The 18,708-nt window shown below is 33.6% G+C and overlaps 1 protein-coding gene across 4 annotated transcripts; it reads left to right on the top strand.

Moving 5' to 3' along the window:
* Positions 1–1,140: 1,140 nt before the first annotated feature.
* On the top strand, positions 1,141–17,109 carry MHX (magnesium/proton exchanger). Of its 4 annotated transcripts, none has more exons than XM_088983552.1 (9): positions 1,141–1,375; positions 3,066–3,521; positions 6,417–6,592; positions 9,280–9,398; positions 10,839–10,999; positions 13,113–13,243; positions 15,024–15,240; positions 15,338–15,467; positions 16,516–17,109. In XM_088983552.1, the coding sequence occupies exons 2-9, from the start codon at positions 3,128–3,130 to the stop codon at positions 16,811–16,813; spliced, it is 1,626 nt and encodes a 541-aa protein (XP_088839678.1). In that variant the 5' UTR covers positions 1,141–1,375; positions 3,066–3,127; the 3' UTR covers positions 16,814–17,109. The 4 variants fall into 4 exon arrangements, with proteins under 4 accessions (XP_088839678.1, XP_088839677.1, XP_088839680.1 ...); XM_088983551.1 differs by having other exon boundaries at positions 1,141–1,413; XM_088983554.1 differs by having other exon boundaries at positions 1,162–1,375; positions 6,417–6,484.
* Positions 17,110–18,708: the final 1,599 nt, after the last annotated feature.

Genomic DNA, 18,708 nt, shown 5'->3' with positions numbered 1-18,708 from the left:
ATAAATGTAATGTTGCCAAACACCGGAAAAAGTGAATGGTTGTGCCCTAAACCGGGATTTACACTCCATTTACATCGTTTCCAAACACATGCTAAAGGATTGAAGCAAATTATCACAAACTAAGAGTTAAAAATCATCATCATCTAAAGTCCTATACTGATTATAGGGATTGGTTGTGCCCTATTATCAGAAAAGAATTATATCAGATTAGTTACATGAATCATGTTTCGCCAAAATTTGTATCTCCTATCCACACTTACCCACAAGACACTATAACTATACAATGGGAATATCTCCTCATGAATGTTAATATGTAAATATAGGAGACGCTTCTTGATGTGTGGTTGTAGTAATGTGTGAATAGGATAACAAGGAGAACCGGTTCATTTTCACCATTCCATTTTATTTAATGTCATATCCATTCTTAATTAGTGGTTATGGCTGCATTTGGAAGTAATGTAAATCAAGAACCGATCTAAAATTTTCATCGGTTCAGTTTTGTAGGCATTTGGAAGGAGCGTGTAATTATGATTGATGTAAAACTCCACTTTGATTCAGTCTTGCATGTGTTTGGATGGAGCAAAGTTTTACATCGATAATCGGTGTAAAAACTACATCGATTTTATTGATGTAAAACTTTACATTCTTCCACCCATCACGTTTTCAAAAAGCAATGGTCACTTTTACGGTTCAATGTAAAATGTTATCCGTGTATTTTTACACCAATGACATTTTATAGTGATTCCAAACGCAATCTAAATAATTTCATTTTCTTTTATCCTTCTCTTTTGGTTATGGTCTTCTTTGCATGCAAACAAACCAATGTAGAGCTAGGGTTAAATGGGAGTTCTTATTTTTTTGGAAAAAGAAATGGGGGTTTTGATCTTATTGATGTATCTAAAATAAGGGTGTTTTAAAAACATTATTTATTGCTCAGCGGGATTTTTTTAATAAGATGGGTTTTCTTGTCTTTTAAAAATTTACATTTATTTTTTTTATTTTCTTGAATTTCTGTGAGGGGAGTCGGGAGATGATAGGATCTTCGGATGTTTCTGGTTCAGCCGGTTTAAAAAATAACCGGGAAAATTTTGAGTAATTTTTCTTCAATTAACTAATTAACTTACGTTAGCAGTAAAACATGCTCCTCTGCCACTCGAACACCAATTAACCATTCACCGATATATACTCGCGATGTCTCCTCGCTCCGTGTCTTTCCCTGGTACGCAATTCCATCGCCGGAATCTGGTCCGCATCAGATTCAGGTGCTGGATGTTACCGGTGAGGCTGACTCGTTGCCTCTGAGGTAACAGCCTTCCAGTGACTCCCCTCGTATGTGCTCGTAAGGCCGTGTTCCACTCCTCTCGTTTTTGTACTCGTAAGACCGTGGTCCTCTGATCTCTTTTGCGTTTATCGGTATTTTCTTTTCTTCTCTGATTCTTTTTGTTTTCTCTAATTTGGCAATTGAAATAAAAGAAAATATGATGGTTCACAGCAAGAGTTCGAATTCTCACATTTTTCGAGGTGTTAATTCTATGCGAAAATTAAACTTGGTCTATGTTGATATTTAAGGTCGGTTTGTAGTCTTTGTTCGATCTGCCTTGTAGAAGAACTTGTTGAGATGTCTTTTCTTCTTCCACTATCTTCGTTCTTAAATTGTGGATAGATACACACATCCTCTTTATTGAGTTGGAATTTTAAATGTACAGTGACCTTTTCTTGATTAATGTAGATATCAGAGAGAAGAGATTATATAGAGAGAGAAAGAGAAGATAGAAAAAGATTACATAAAGAGAAAATGAAGTTTAACTCTAAGGCTTTGATGGTTGTAATTATAATTGCCCTTGAAGGTTGGTGTAAAGTATAATTTTGGGGTTAACGGCTTTGAGTTCCATCTGTCTGAATCTAAAGCTGTAGTGTATTAGTCTCTATTTCATAGTTCAAGTAGATGTATTTTGGATTTAGAATGGCAATTCAAGTAGGCTCTGTAGAGTAGTAGACATCAGGAGATTATAAAACTGTCTAATTAAACTTATGAGACGGAGAGGTGTCTCGGATCATTTTTTTTTTGGAGGGAAATGTGGTTTTGGAGTTGGAAAGAATCAATGATGATCAAAGGGTATTGAAGGATCTGACGAAGAAGAAGCCTAATGCCATATAAAGATTCAACAATCAGAAAACCTTTAGAACAGTAGTCCAGGTATCAAAAGTGTTTGCAAGATTAAAAGGGGATCTGTTTGGAGTTGGGCCTACTAAGAAGGTGAAGAAATCAAAGAAAGTCTGCAAGAGAAGTAAAGAGGTTTGATCAATTATTTATTTCGTTGCAGGGTTTTATTTCTGTCTTGTTTATTTTAGTAGGGGGTCTGTTTGGTATATGTTTCATTTGTTTTGTGGCTGGTTTGTTTTGGTTACTTTTAGGGGGTTGGATCTGGTCCTTGGAGGTGAAGTTTCTTTCTTTCTTCTCTCAGATGACTGTTGGTCACCTTCCTCTGTATTCTCTTTTTTTCTTTATTTTTATTATAAAAAAAGTATCTTTTCTATTCACTGAGGGTAAAATAGCTTAAATAAATTGCATAGTTTTTTTGAATAAATATTAGTCAGTTCTAATCTACTGAATCGTTTAGATGATCTAAGAAAGTATTGCAAATGGCCCAGATGAAATGGTGCAGATCAGAATCATCGGATAGGTGTTTCACTCTGCTTAACCTGACCTTGTCCCAAGGGATAACCTTGATGCATCACAGACCACCGTAGACCTCCCAGATAACCTGTATTAGGGAGGATGTATATATATATTTGGATCAACAGCTGTGAATTTTATTAAAAAAGAAATAATCAGGGAGGATGATTTCTCCCATCCTGTTAACTTGACCAAGTATTCGTCATGGACAATGGCACATTTATTGCATACTATGTATCATCAGGGAGAATATAAAATAAAAATCTGACTGTGGTATGCTTGAATTAGATATGCCAATAGAATTTGGAGCCGTATTGGTACCGATTATGTTTGAAGTATTCTTCTAATACGTTTATTCTTTTTTGCTAAGTCCTATGATATGTTTCAGGATAGCTTGTTTACTGGATTATCGCCATTTCAGAAGGGGAATGTGACTTGACAAGTTGAAATATGGGCTTGGGTTACAAGTCTATTTCAGAGAGAATGCTTGCATTTTCCAACGTTTTGGGGCATGAAAAATGTGAAAGCTACTTGCTTTTCCGAGGTGAAACTGCCCTTGGGGATGGCTTCAGATCATTCCTGTATCTTCTTGGTCTTGCCTATTGTTTCTTAGGATTATCAGCTGTGACTGCCCGTTTTTTCCGGTCCATGGAAAATGTTGTTAAGCACAAAAAGAAGGTGGTGGAGATAGATCCTTTCACAAACACTGAATTAATTAGATATGAAAATGTGTGGAACTACACAATTGCAGACATTACTTTACTGGCATTTGGGACAAGTTTCCCCCAAATCTCTTTGGCCACTATAGATGCCATCCGGAATATTGGTCAGCTGTATGCTGGAGGTTTGTGGCCATTTACTTCTGTTGTTTATGTCTTTCTTTTTTTCTAACACATAAAAGAAATGTTAGCTTTGAATTGATGATATGCATTGTAAGAGGAAAAGAAACCTTGGACATACAAAGAACATGAGACTGCTTTTATTTCTTTGTGAGAAAACTATCATTAATATCAAAATAAAATGGACGCCCAAGATTATGTTACCAGAAATATGTATTATCATTAACATCAGCTAGGGTTATCTTCATAATTTAAGTTTCGCATAGAAACGATGCTGAGTTACTGAATTACATTTAGAAACTCTGTACCCGATCAGGTCCTCTATTGGTCATGCAATGCTATTTATATGACTATGTCCTATTACTTCTACATTTCTTTCTGCTATTTGGCTCTGCTGCAGCTGCATTCCTTTTTTACTTAATTTATTGACATTTGTCTTGTGTCAGTCTTCTTAGCCATCTCTGTGTATTTTTATGATATCTTTCTCAGAAGTCAGAGTGAAAAATTTATACAGGTTATCATTGAAAGTGGAATACTCTCATGTTTTAACATCTTTTGTAATCTCCAATTTCGTATCTATATTTTTATTGAAGCCCTCTTCTGCATTCCATCATATTCAGGAAATCAGGTATTCTCTTATGGAGTTATTTGGTGAAAATGTTGGGCTGGATTTTGCATGAATTTGTTTATAGGATTCTTGTACATTTTTATATCAGTATCTTGAAAAATTATATTGGTGATGAGTAGCAGTCAATGTACTATAAGCTATTTGTGGGCTGGCTGAAAAGGGGGAAGGAATCATATGGAAGTTAAGGAATGAATTCAGGAGATTCAAGCAGATTTCTAAAGACATGATGATCCAAATAAGGTGGATAAGGAGATCTGCGAACAGTTCGCTGATGGTCTAGCAAAGCAAGGAACTCAAAAGACAATCTATGTTCTGGGCAGTTCTGTAAATAGTGAATAGTTTCTGTTTGGGCTTTGTTTTGTGCCCACAACTCTTTGTTGTATCTCTATTTTTTTTGATTTAATGAATCAATTTTGTGTTGCTGATAAAAAAAAGTACTATAAGCTATTTTACATTTTACACCAAAATCTGACGGAACAAGCCCATTATTACTCCCCAAACAAGCCCTAATTGTTCCAAGTACTTTATAGTGACTTGAATCATATCAAAATAGTAAGACAAACATCCAATAACTAATTCCCCATTGGTTCTTTTAGCCAACATATCCATGAAATATCAAAGATATTAGTAAAAAAATATTTTTGGAAAATTTCATATAGGAACCTAGCAAAATGGGGAGATTTCAAGGAAATTTCACCTTGTCGATATTGTGAACCATGATCTTATAACACCTTTGCAAACTAACTAGCTTGCGAAGGTGTAAACAAGCCCTAATTGTTCCAAGTACTTTACATGATTCGGCTAAAGGATATTCACTCTAGGTCAGGCTCTCCTTGTTTACACCTTCGCAAGCTAGTTAGTTTGCAAAGGTGTTATAAGATCTTGGTACTCAAAAACATGGCTCACAATATTGACAAGGTGAAATTTCCTTGAAATCTCCCTATTTTGCTAGGTTCCTATATGAAAATTTCCAAAAATATTTTTTTACTAATATCTTTGATATTTTGTGGATATGTTGGCTAAAAGAACCAATGGGGAATTAGTTATTGGATGTTTGGCTTACTATTTTGATATGATTCAAGTCACTATAATTCAAAAGAAAGAGAAAAACACACACAACAACAAAAGAGGATTCTCAATCTAATAAAAACATATAGTAACAAAAAAGACAAATGTCGAAATGGCAAGTAAATGAATATGCAACAAAGACAAGATGGCTAAAAGACTAAAAGGGAGATAAAAAGAAAGATTCCTATTTTTAAGTCTCTTATACTCTTTTATTTGACTTATATAGTTGTTTGCTATGTTTTTTGTGCTTTAAGTGTGCAATTATGCTTCTTCTAATGATTTCTTGAAGATTTATTAACTAATTCCATGATTCTAGAAAACTTCCCTGATTTTTTTAGATTTTCCAAATATCTTACATGAATTTTCCCATCTCTACATGGAGAAGTATCCATCAATATCAAAATTGCTAATTATGACCAAAAAAACTAAGTGTGCAATCTTTTAGCCATAAATCTTGCCCTCCTTGTGTGGAGTTTGTCTGGAGTCTGAAGCTCCATGACCCTGCCATCTCATCTTTCAGCCAGCCAATGCTAGTTTTCGAGTCACTTTCTAAGGATTCTCCTGCATGTTCTGGAACCTTTGAAAGGATTAGTATGATATTAAGCTTCAAACTTGTGACAGGAGTGGTGGCTTGGTGCAAATAATTAAATGAAGATATAGTTTACTACAGAGGCTACGGTTGCTATCTTCAGTTAAAAATTCATGGGATTTTTTTTAATTCTTGAGAAGTCTGATGAAAAAGCAAACTCAAATGTATGTTTATGTAGTAACTTGACTCTTTTCCTTTCTTTTTTTGTTATCATTATCTGGGTGGGTGGGGTGGTAGCTTGGGGTTTAGCTGGACCACTAACTAGCTTACCAAAGATCATAAACGTGTAGTTGGGGTATTGCTTGGTATTTTCAATGCATCTGCTTGAGATGACCCTGCCACATGTGCCTAACTTCTTTAGTTGACTATGTAGGCCTGATTCCTTTCACTCAAGCTATGCCACAAATTGCTTAGAATAATTTGTGAATCATGAATTAATTACTGTGTCTACATTCCAACTTGAGTTTGAACAACTTAATTTATTCATCTACTTTTTAACTTTTATTTAACATTTTCTTCACATGATCTTTTCGTGGCTTGAACTCTGTATTCATGTATGTATGCTAATTTTTGTGCTTCTTCTATATGCTATTCTAACATCTACCTGATTTGTAGGTTTGGGTCCTGGAACACTTGTTGGTTCTGCTGCATTTGACCTTTTTCCTATCCATGCTGTTTGTGTGGTTATTCCAAAAGAAGGAACTTTAAAAAAGATATCAGATATTGGTGTTTGGATAGTAGAGCTCTTTTGGTCATTTTGGGCTTACATTTGGCTGTACATAATCTTAGAGGTGTCTTCCGTATACCATTTCATCATGATTCTAGAATTCTGTTATGTTGTTCTTTTCAGTTTTCAGGCATGCCAGTTTTAAGCTGTCAGTGATAATTTGATTATTTACAAACCTTGTGATCAGTAGACCTTAGTAATATAGGAACTTATTGTCCATGGAAAAGTAGACCTTGTAGGAGGTCTTGAGTTCAAACCAGTTTTGCATGGACTTTCCTAAAGGGACAACATGTCTGTGTTGGACATGCATCAAGTCTGACAATCTATGGATTCTTGGGGACATTACCATTTAATATTTCCTTTTTATCCCCTAGCTTATTTGACATAAATGAACAGCTAATTTACAAGATGAAAACCTTTTTTATGTCAAATGTTACTTTTCCATAGATATGAACTATTTTAATAGTATATACTTTTCCCATAGATGTCTCCATGAATCCATGTTTTCTTATCTTGTTAAGTCAGACTCTTGGTGTGTGCTGGACTGCTGGGTTCTGACTCTTGTGTCTTTGTCCATGCAAGACTGGTTCAAACTCAACTAGAGTTCGGTTTCCAGACTGAACTGTGGGACATCATGCATGAAAGCTATCCAATCTGCATTGGCTGTAGCCAGATTGATTTGGGTTGATTCCTAACCAACTCAAAATCCTCAAAACCTTGCTAACCCAACAAAGCGTCTAAGAGAAAAGATGGTATGTCAAAACTACTCTTTTATTCTTTATCATTTTACCTTTGCATTCTTTCCTATATAATACAACTAGCAGGGCCTGTGCAATGCACGAGAAAAATAGAAAGAAACCTGAGTATATTAAAAATTTTTAGTATAAATATTGATATGAATAAATTACTTTTCAAAATTTATGAATCAATTTCTAAACTGATATGAATAAAAATTTCAAAATTTATTGATATGAATAAATTAATTTTCAAAAAATTCTTAATTATGAATAACTAATTACTAAAAATATAAAAAATTTTCAGTAAGTTAGATTTTTTTTAAATTAACTTTCACTAAATTAAATTACCAAAAACACGAAAATTAATTTATGATAATCACTAAATTAAAATTTCCCAATAAATACCAAAAACCAATGTAAATTACCAATAATTATGGAAATTATTAATAATTACCAAATGTAAATTATCAATATTAAAATTCCCCAATAACTTTCCAATTTGATAATTACCAAAAACCTATGTAAATTACCAATAATTAATTGTGGAAATTATAAATATGGTTAAAATTCCTCAATAATTTCCCAATGTAATATTTAATAATCACCAAAAACCAATGTAAATGAAAATATCAATAAATAATTTTTATTACCAAAATTAGTTTTCAAAATCAATAATTTTCTGAAATTACCTGAAAATTAATGGAAATTACTACAAATTGCCGAAAATTAATTTTCTGAAATTTTCAAAATAAATAATTATCTGAAAATTACTGAAAATTTCAGGTAATAATTATCAAATTTAGATAATACTAATATATAATTAATTTCATATAATAAATTAATATTTAAATTTTTAAAAAATTCAGTGAATGTCATTAATTATTAATGCTTCATTAATTATTGATTGTTCAATAATTATTGATATGATTAAGTTAATTTTCAAAAACTTATGCATTTATAAATAATTAACTACTACAAATATCAAAATGAGTTGATATTTTAATTATTTTGATTACTCTATACGTTTAATGTTTGGAAAGTTTTTGCCTTTGTTATGGTGGTGAAATGGGAGGTAGGGTGATGTGGCTAGAGTCTAAGAGCTCGGTGATGTAGCAAAATGAGGGGCCTGGGTAGGGTGAAGGCAAACCCGTACTGAACCCGGTTTGTTGTGATTATTTCTTCATTATTTTAAGATTGAATTTAAAATGAGTTTAAATTAATAATTTTTACTTTATTTAGTAAATTGTTATTGATGCGTAATTTAAGTTATGATATTATGCTAAGATTATTACTGTTTAAGTTTTTTAATAATGTTAGAATTTTTTATATAATTAAGTATAATATTATTGTAATTAATTTTAACAATCATTATTGTTAAAATTAAAAAACAGTAATTTATTTTGAATATTCTATTATGTTAATCATTTTTATATTGAAATTAAATTTTCTTACTTTATAATTACGAAAATATTATAATTAATTATTAAATTTTATAATGAGAATATTATTTATAATTATAATAATATTTTTAATTAATTATTGAATTTTATTACTTTAGTTTTACTATTAGTCTTATTGTATTATTATTTATTTTTTCTCTTATTAGTATTTTAGATATTATTTATTCATCTTATTTCAATGTTCAAGTTTTAACTTAAAGTGTTTAAAAAAAAGAGTTCTAACTTAAATGTTAATATTTGATACATTGATGAAAAATTAAATACATGTATTTAAGAGAGAGATGGAGATAGAGAGATTGGGGTGGGAAAGCGACCTTAAAATTAGATGGTTTATTGGGCGTGTGAGATAGATTAGGAGATGGGAAGGAGGGAGGGTCTCTAATTGGTTGTTTAAAAAATGAGGAGAAAAAAGTAGATACTTCCTTGTTAGATATGCATGTACATATATATGTGTCTGTATGTACGAAGTAGTATTTCAACATGCATTTAATGGCTTAGAAAATGAATTTAAGAACTTCACAAAATGTTCTTGACTTTTTCTGTGCATTGTGTAGGTCTGGACCCCAAATGTGGTTACCCTGTGGGAGTCCTTACTGACAGTGTTGCAATTTGGGTTATTGCTGATACATGCATATGCTCAAGACAAACGCTGGCCCTATTTATCTCTTCCACTGTATGTTTTAATTTATGGCTTAGTTTTGGAACCACTGCATGTGTTTTCACTGGATGAATATTGTTTTCTATACAAAATTACAGATCACAAAAGTCTGTCTACCTAAATAATTTATGTATTTTTTGATCAGCAACATGAAATCAGAATTTACTACCATAGTTTTCAAGGTGCCAAGGTGAAACCAGGCGATAGGGGAATGCCTTGTTGCCTAGGCAATGAGTTTTTAAAATAAAAAAATATAAATCCTAGGGTAGTTTCCTAGTTTTCATAGTAATAAGCAGTAATCTTTAACTAATAATTACTATAATCCTCATGAAATATGTATGAACCCCATATCAAAAGATAGAAAATCAACATATTTATGAGATGAAAAATAAGAAAGGAAAGAAAAAACATACAAAACATAAGGGTTGAGCCCTTGTTTTGGTCCTAGGAAGAAGATGATGATGAAGTCCTATTGATTATTCTTGTGTCAGTTGGATAAAGTCTTCAAGTTACTTCTTATTTATCAATTCAGGTTTTAAAGTCTTAAAGGGGTCAAGACCATGGGGCCATCTGATAACAACTGAAGATGCTGAACTGGAAAGCTTATTGCTTTGTCTTTTAGTGAACAAGTTTTTAAGGAGGTTGTGGGTTCCTTAATGGTTGAAACTGAAATTGGATTGATCATTGTACCCTTGAAAGTTTTATTATTTATTAACTAAAAGACAAAACATTAAGGGCATGTTTGTTTGCTCTAAAGTCTGACATCTGAAAGTGCAATAATTACATTAAGAGGTATATTGGTATTGGTGAACTTTTCTTTCTTCTGAACTCTGAATGCACAGAATGTTGTTTTGAATTCTGAAAATTATCAAATATCCATTTTGACCCCATATATGAGAGTTTTTGTTTGTCTTTTTGGGGGTATAATTGGAAAACAAAAAGTTGTACGATTGCACTTTAAGAGATAAGAGGAAATGAACAATCATTTTTCTCTTAAAGTTAAAAGATTCCTCTTAAGAGATAAGAGTTAAAAGGAAACGAATAGGCCCTAAGTGTTTCCATTCAGCAACTTCAGTTGTTATCAAATGGCCCCTATGCCACTGACTTGTATGTTGATTGAACCCAAATAAGAAACTTATATAAAGAAACTAGTATAAGAATAATAATATTAGTACTCTAAACCCACAATATGAATAATTTAGTCTAATAATATCTATTGTACTACTATTAATAACATAAATTAAAAATATAAAAATATTATGTGGTGTCTTGGGCGAGGTGGCACTCCAAGAGTGCCTTATCACTTAGGTGTTGCCTAGGTGCCTGCCTAGGCGTTGCCTTAACAACTATGTTTATTAATAAGGGAGGAGAAGAAGAGAAAGCCCATCTAACCATCAAAATGGAGAGCTAGCCATGTTCCTTAATTATCTATTGCTGTTTATTTTTGTATCTCAGGACAAGAAGTGAAAGACCAGAAGACTGGGTGCCACAAGAGACTGTTTCATGTAAAAGTAGCAATAATGACTGTGATGATTACTCTGAGATACTACAGGGTGGTGAGGAGGAAGAGAGGAACATTATTGATATATTCTCTATCCACTCAAAAGAGTGTAGAGGTACTCTGGCTTGCCTTTCCTAAATCTTATCTGGAGCTAGTGGTAATTCATCTGTTAATATTAGAAGAGTCCTATGTTGTGTTGATCTGAATTTATTAATAAAAAATCACTTATTTATGACATGAAAAAAGATGACTAACATTAACTTATTCAAGTTTGTTTCCACTGTAAAAGGGGACTAGAGTATGAGTGGGTGGTTGACTGGATATTGGTGCAACTATGTCATGCTTGCTTTAAAACATTGGTGTAATTGCTAAAGTTTAGGTGTTGAAAATGAGAAAGAAACGAACAAAGATTAGTTGATTTGTGTTTTATGTTTGTAGAACAACTTTTTTTTTTTTAATGATCCATGACTAGCATTCTAAAGGTAATGATTATGATATATGGTAACTGATTTTGGCACATCTATTTTTCGATAAACTGGGTGTAAGCACCATGGACAAGACTCAGATGGTCAGATCTCCGAAAGTTTGAAGAAAATAGTGTTTGGGAAGATAGAAATGGCCAGACCCCCAGAGGGGCTGCACTACATACTCTCCATCAAGGGATCAGGCCACTGTAGTTCCCTGCAAAATGGGTGATCATCTTAAGAAAGAAGAGAGAAGAGGTTATGTTGGTTGTGTGGGAGAAAAGAGGAGAAGAGAGAGAAAAAATCTGGGTCCACCTCATATTTTGTGTCTTGGGTCCCCATTTGGGCATGGAGCCCCTATTTATATTATTTTCTTCTTAATGAACCTTCTAGAATGTTCAAGGCTTAGTCAAATGACTTTTACTACCCTGGACTGGGCCAGCTCGGTTTGGATTCAAGTTGGGCTAACCAGATCTATGGAGGTTTGCAAGTCCATCCTCTTACACTGGGCACATCACTGAAAGGACAAAATACTCCTGTATATTATGATAATGAAAACGTGGGAGTAGTTATCTGTTTTTGAAAGATGCACATTATGGACTAATAATTGGGGGTATATCCCTTTTATCAAAAATTGAGTATGCCAAAATGAATACCACCATATTTTAAGCTTTAGTTAAATGTATCTTAATCCTAAGTGGGTACCACAACCACAGTAGTCACCTGCAAATTGAGTAGCTGACTGCTGGTGGTTGGCCTCCAGAAGGATCACCACTGAATTAGAAACTTTTCTCCCTTAGCATGTGCAGAAGTGCATTATCTTATACTGGCTAATAGTAAGAATCAGCCACCCATGTTACCATGGCTGTAGTAGTATGATAAATATAGGGAAGGGATACATGTACACCATATCTCATCAATAACAAATAAGGAGGAATGAAATTCAGTTAAAATTGTATTACAGTTAGTGAAGATTTTATGTAGGATTAAATGGAAGTATAAGATGCTTCCATTATTGTTAGCTTCAATTTAGAATATATTTCTATTTTGAATCTCAATGTGTTCTCTAATCTTTATATAGATCCAAAATAAATTCAAATTCAGCACAAGTTTCTTCCCTGGTGGGTAGCAGGCCTGCTGTCTATCAGGCCATGATAGTTTCTTTTAGTCAGCGTGTGCTTGAGATGGGAGTATACAGAAGAAAGGGATGAGAACACTAGATATCATCAGAGATTGGAAATAAAGACAATTTGGTTCAATATTGTGTTGATCCAGAAATCTTGTAATTATGGATGGAGGATGGTGAATATTATGTTTAACACAGAACAGGTTACTTGTAATATTAGATTAAGAAATTTTTATTGTTAATTAGTTTTCTATTTTAGCTAGGTTTCTATTGTGTGAACTATGTATTCTCTGTATAAACACAAGAGAGCTCTCATTGTGATTGAGTTCAATTATAACAAAGCTTGGTTTGCCTTTATGGTATGAAAGTGGATGATCATCAGCCTGTTGAGTTTATATAACAAGCTTTTATTTCCCTAGCGGGTGGTATTCCTGCCTGTCAGGCCATGATATTTTCTTCTTTTTATTTGTTCTCTTTATTTTTTTTGGTAAAACTCGTAGTTTAGCTAAGATCTTTCTTGTTCTTCATTTCATTTCGAAAAAAATTCTATGATCAAAATATTTGATTCATTAGCCATTCTTTGCTATTAAACCGTTTTTTCATTTAGATGTCCTATTCTAAGAAGCACAATATTACAGATTCTATGTACCAAACTCTGCCAACTATTGATGTGGCTGAAACTTCTGGTGGAGATTTTATCAAGAAGCACACTGAAGAAGGGCCTAATATGCTTTCAGTTTGGAAACACCAGTTCATTGATGCACTAAAGGTAATTCTCATTCTCTGTACTCTGTATTTTCAATGAAATCCTTCATGGTGGTAGATGACCAAAAAAGGAAAAAAATTGGTTAAAACTTCAGGATAATATGGTGCAAAGCCGTTTGGGGGAGATACGTTGAACAAAGAAAGAAAAATAATGGATTTCTTTTATTAATTACAATAATTGGAAAGTTGTCTTTGAAGTATCTGTAGAACCCACACAATTTACATGTTTCTGGTTGAATTAACATTGAGTTGTCACCATATTCTTGCTTATCACTCTTAACTTTTTCTTATTAATCATCTAAAGATAGACGTTTCAAAGAGAAAAGAAAAGGGAAGTTGGTGTCGTAAATTTAGGATCATGAATTTGTGATCTCTGATTTATTGCATCATTGTCCAAGACCATTCCCCTTCTGAAACAATGATCATGGTTTGGACTTTGGAGCAGATACATTCTTGTGATCCCACATTTCTGGTGACCAAGGACTCTAGAGCCAATCGAAATACAATTGATAAATAATAAGTTTTTACCTTTAATCAACATATCAAGCCATCATTATGGGTGAAAACGAAAATTACCAGATCAACTTAAGAAGCTCAAATCTCTCTGAAAGAAAATATGAAAGTTTATTAGTAAATCACGTTTTCATATGGTCTGTGTCCTTCCAGCTCAACTCATGTTGTCTATAGTATGGTTGGTTCATTAGGAAAAGATTTGATTTTAACAAGTTTCATCCCCAAATTGTGTGTTTTACCGATGCCTAGTCAATGGTGCTTTTTCAAAATTTTCAGTTTATGTGGATCAGCAGAACTCCGGATTTTACATAAAATATATGATTTAGTGGAATGACTTGCTTTATATCCTTTGGAAACTTTTTATTAATTATGTTTTTCTTTTAATAGAATCATTAGGACCCAAGGTTTAATATGTTGGTGTCGGTGGAAATGTCGGTTGTCCAAATTTAAGAAACATATTAGAAATGTCAGAAATATCATATGGAAATATTGTAAAAATTATGGACATGGTGGAAACATTGTAAACTATGCAAAATATAGAATGATATTTTATGAAAATGATAAAAGAAGCATAGGCACACCTTTTTAAATTATTATCTTGTTCTAAATCATTAAACAAAGCTAAGAAACTAAGATTATAAACAAAAGAGCACATTTTGAATGGCCCTTTAAGCCTTGAGGTTCAGAGCTTCATGACAGAATGAGTTGAGGCAAAATTTAAACTCATAGAAAATGTAAATGGTTGCACAAATATTTTGCAAACAAAAACTAATATTTAACTTCATGTTTGAAATGAATTTTGAGCTTGCTCAAAGTGGTAATCATGTAAGTTAGGCGGGCAATAACATTGTTACTCCACATTACAATGTTGTCACAACTTATGTTATAATACTTTCCCTTGTACTCTACATAGTGTTGATAGTGTTCACTAGGGAATATGCTGATTCCAGGGAAATTTCATGTCACTACTCATGGAAGTGGAAAAGGAAATGTGTAGCGGAAACTATCTCTTGTACTCCGCATAGTGCTGGTAGTGTTCATTGGGGAATATGTTGATTCCAGTAAAATTTCATGTTGCTACCCATGGAAATGGACATATGTCGTGGATATATTAGGGAAATTAGGGGCATTTTAAATCACCAGGACCTACTGTTGAGGTTCATCACAGAATTTCTATGATTTATTTTTTGATCTTTGTTCTATATGGATGAAATTGTGCAACAAATCAAACTCTTTCTGTTTATTTCTTGATTGTGCCTTCTTTTTAACAGTTAGAGAGCACAGAGTCAAGAAAGTTGGACAATATATATTTACGACTAGCAAGAGTTTCCTGTCAATTAATCCTTGTACCATGGAGATTTCTATTTGCTTTTGTGCCTCCTTATCATATCGCTCATGGATGGATTGCCTTCATCTGCTCTCTGATTTTCATTAGTGGAATAGCTTATGTTGTTACAAAGATCACAGATCTGATAAGCTGTGTCACAGGTGTGTGTTGGTTCTGTGCTTCCTGTACTTGACTGAGGTTTTGGTTCTGCCAAAATGACCTAGATGATGTTCTATGGATTTGTCCCCTTTCTTGCAGGAATAAATGCTTATGTTATAGCATTTACAGCATTGGCCAGTGGAACTTCATGGCCAGATCTAGTTGCAAGCAAGATTGCTGCTGAGCGTCAGACAACAGCAGATTCTGCCATTGCAAATATTACTTGCAGGTTTTAATCTTCAACTTCCTATTGAATAAGCCTGACCCCATTTAGAAGCAATGCTCTAGGGCGTTTCCCATTAAAATAAATCATTTCCATTTTCTCTTACTTTTGGAGTTCCGTAGCAGAATAAAGTTTCATTTTTGCTGAAATTTCAAGTTGCACTAGTTATGGTAAAAAATCCATACTGCTGTCTACACCAATGTACCCCATACATGTATGGCAAGAACCCAGTTAGGTAAGTCAGACACTGCAAAACAGCATCCATGTATGGGTATTTGGGTATATCATGGTTATGGTTTATAGCTATTTTTTGGCTAAGGAAGACAAAATGTCTTTCAGCCTATGTTACCATAATATTTCTATATACCTATAAATAAAAGAGAGTTTCACGTTCTCTTTTTTCGTCCATGATGTAACTTTTGTTTTCCAAATTTGTCCTTGAAAATTTCTAATGCTTTCTCCCCCTTTCATATTTGTTATTGAACATCTAAATTTACAATCATACCACCGTATAAAACAGAAACAATGAAAGTCATCTCTCTCTCTCTCTCTCTCTCTCTTTCTCTCTCTCGCCCAATAAAATAAATAAAGAAAAATCTATGATACGAGAAAGATATGGTATGGAAAGAGTTTTGACCAATCAAAACCTACCCATGAATTTTGATAAATAACACCTGAATCATTGTCATGTTTATGATTCTAGTTTATTGGTCAATTGTTTTTCCCATACCATATCTTTTCCATATCATAGTTGAACCCTTAATAAATGTAAAAGTTTCTTGGATGAGAGGATTTAAGGGCCCATTTGTTGTTGGTCAAGCATACTCTTTTATCCTTTTCTTTCTTTCTTTTTTCTTTCTTTGGATGCAAGTCATTTTGGAATTCAGTCTAAAGTTCTTGGGGTGCACTGGAATTTGGAAACATGTAGATTTCTATTTCCATTTCCAGACTTTGATATGAAAATATCTATTATTTATGATGCTTATTCTTTCAAATTCGAATGATGTTTATTCTTTCAAATATCTATTATTTATGATCCTTTTTTTTTCTGCAGCAATTCTGTGAATATTTATGTTGGCATTGGCATCCCATGGCTGATCGACACAGCATATAACTTCATTGCATATAGGGAACCATTGCGGGTACAGAATGCTGAAGGCCTCAGCTTTTCTCTGCTTGTTTTCTTCTTAACTTCAATAGGTTGTATTGCAGTTCTTGTGTTTAGGCGCCTTACACTGGGAGCTGAACTTGGAGGGCCAAGGCCATGGGCCTGGGCAACATGTGTGTACTTCATGTTCCTCTGGATTATTTTTGTTGTTTTATCCTCCCTAAAAGTTTCTGGCATCATTTGAGTGGCTGGCCAATATTTATTTATCATTTATCATATTTTTTGAAAGTCTCTTGTCAATTTTCATTCTTTTGTTTCCTTCCATTAATACATAAGTGTAATTTACTGCATGTTGTAATAGTCTCTCCGAGTCATTTGTATTAGTCCCTCCGCTTGGTTAAAGGTCAAGCTATTTGGTTAAATGTAATTGGGAACTATTGATTATCTATGGTGAATTAAGGTGTAATAGTGTGTAGTCCATATTGCTCCATATTCAATACTGACTAGTAAATACAAATTGTTCAAGTAATACCTTTTAAATTGAAGTCTCTTGGAACTGTCTTTGATGGGTTGAGACGGCAACACTTTTTTTCTTCAAGCAATCCAAAAACTAGGGTTCGACTATGATATGGGAAAGATATGATATCTGAATAGCTTCTGACCAATCAAGTAGAATCATAAATGTGGTAGCCAATCAGGTGTTATTTATCAAAATTCATAGGTGGGTTTTGATTGGTCAAAACTCTTTCCATTACCATGTTTTTTCGCATCATAGATTTTCCCCAAAATCTAATGATGAGCCAAAAAAAAAAAGTCAACTTCCCACACCACTTCATGATGAAAAGCGTCAACTTGCAACTCCATTACCTTTTCTTGTCAAAAAATAAAACTGACTCAAAGCAAATGGAACGTATAAATATAAAATGTTCTTCCTCCTGCCTATTTCATTTCTTTATGATTTAAAGAAATTATTTAAAGGCTCATATTTGGATTGAGGCTCTCGAAAGAGCTGAGAAAGAAGCTATTGAAGGTTGGGGGGGGGGGTTTGAATGATTCAGATGTTAAAAGTCATCTTCAGTAATCTATCAATTATCAGGAAATATATATAAAAAAATTTAAGTATCCACTATTCGAAATGCATGATATGCAATTTTTTCGTATCGTCAATATTCGAAACCTTAATTAAAAGTAAAACCAGTTGAGCGCCAGGTCCTGCATCGGCCAAATGTCTAAAATGTTTTTTCTTTTTATTTTTTTTTATGGACAGTGCAAGTTTTCAACTTCCCAACCAACTAGGGTCGTGTGTTAAATTTTTAGAACTAAGGGCTCATTTAGTGAGAGCAAATCAGCCCCCACAAGATTGCCCCCCACAATGTCCCACAGTTCATCCTAACTGTGTATTGAGAATATCTCCTGATGATGATATCAGAAATAAAGATGTCATCATCGGGAGATATTCACAATACACGGCAAGGATGTACTGTGGGACGTTGTGGGGGGCAGTCTTTGAGGGAGGGGCTGATTTGAACTCCCATTTAGTTTGCAGTCGGAATTAGAATTGGAATAAAAGAACCATCGGAGTGGTTTATTCCTCTGCCTGTTTGGATTGGACGGGAAACGGAGTCAGTTGGAATAAATTCCCATTCTTAAAGGAGGGGGAAGGAATGACCATTCCCTCAAATGGGGCCATTCCATTCCACCAAGAAATGGGAATGATACTTTTGTTATTTTATACATGTGTTTACATAATAATAGATTGTATAGCATGACATGTTTGGAATATTAAGTAGTGTTGAGTTGTGCTTTGAATTCTTGTTGCAGTCAGATCCATGACCTGATCCGATAATTTTGGAGAAATGGGGGCCATCCCTACAGTGGTATGGATCCGACCCATTTTTTGCTTATGGGCCTGACCTGAATATGTTGTGTGAAGTTGTTGAGTTTCTCCTTTATGCATTTTTTGGCTTATACATGAAGATGGAGAAAATTTGAGAGTGAGAGATTGGGTTTATTGGGATGTAGTGTTTTTTTTTTTTTTTTTAAAGAAAAAGAGGTTACTCAACTTTTGTGTCCTCTATTTTCAATTTTCATAGTGGATCTGTGTTCCTCTGTTGCTCGTGTTGTGGACATAGGCTATAG

The sequence above is a fragment of the Nelumbo lutea genome, chromosome 4 (assembly GCF_056320005.1).
Source record: "Nelumbo lutea isolate HS-2025 chromosome 4, American lotus-T2T, whole genome shotgun sequence".
Taxonomy (NCBI): Eukaryota; Viridiplantae; Streptophyta; class Magnoliopsida; order Proteales; family Nelumbonaceae; genus Nelumbo; species Nelumbo lutea.
Note: the sequence above shows the minus strand (reverse complement) of the source record. Positions and strands in the feature narration are given on the sequence as shown.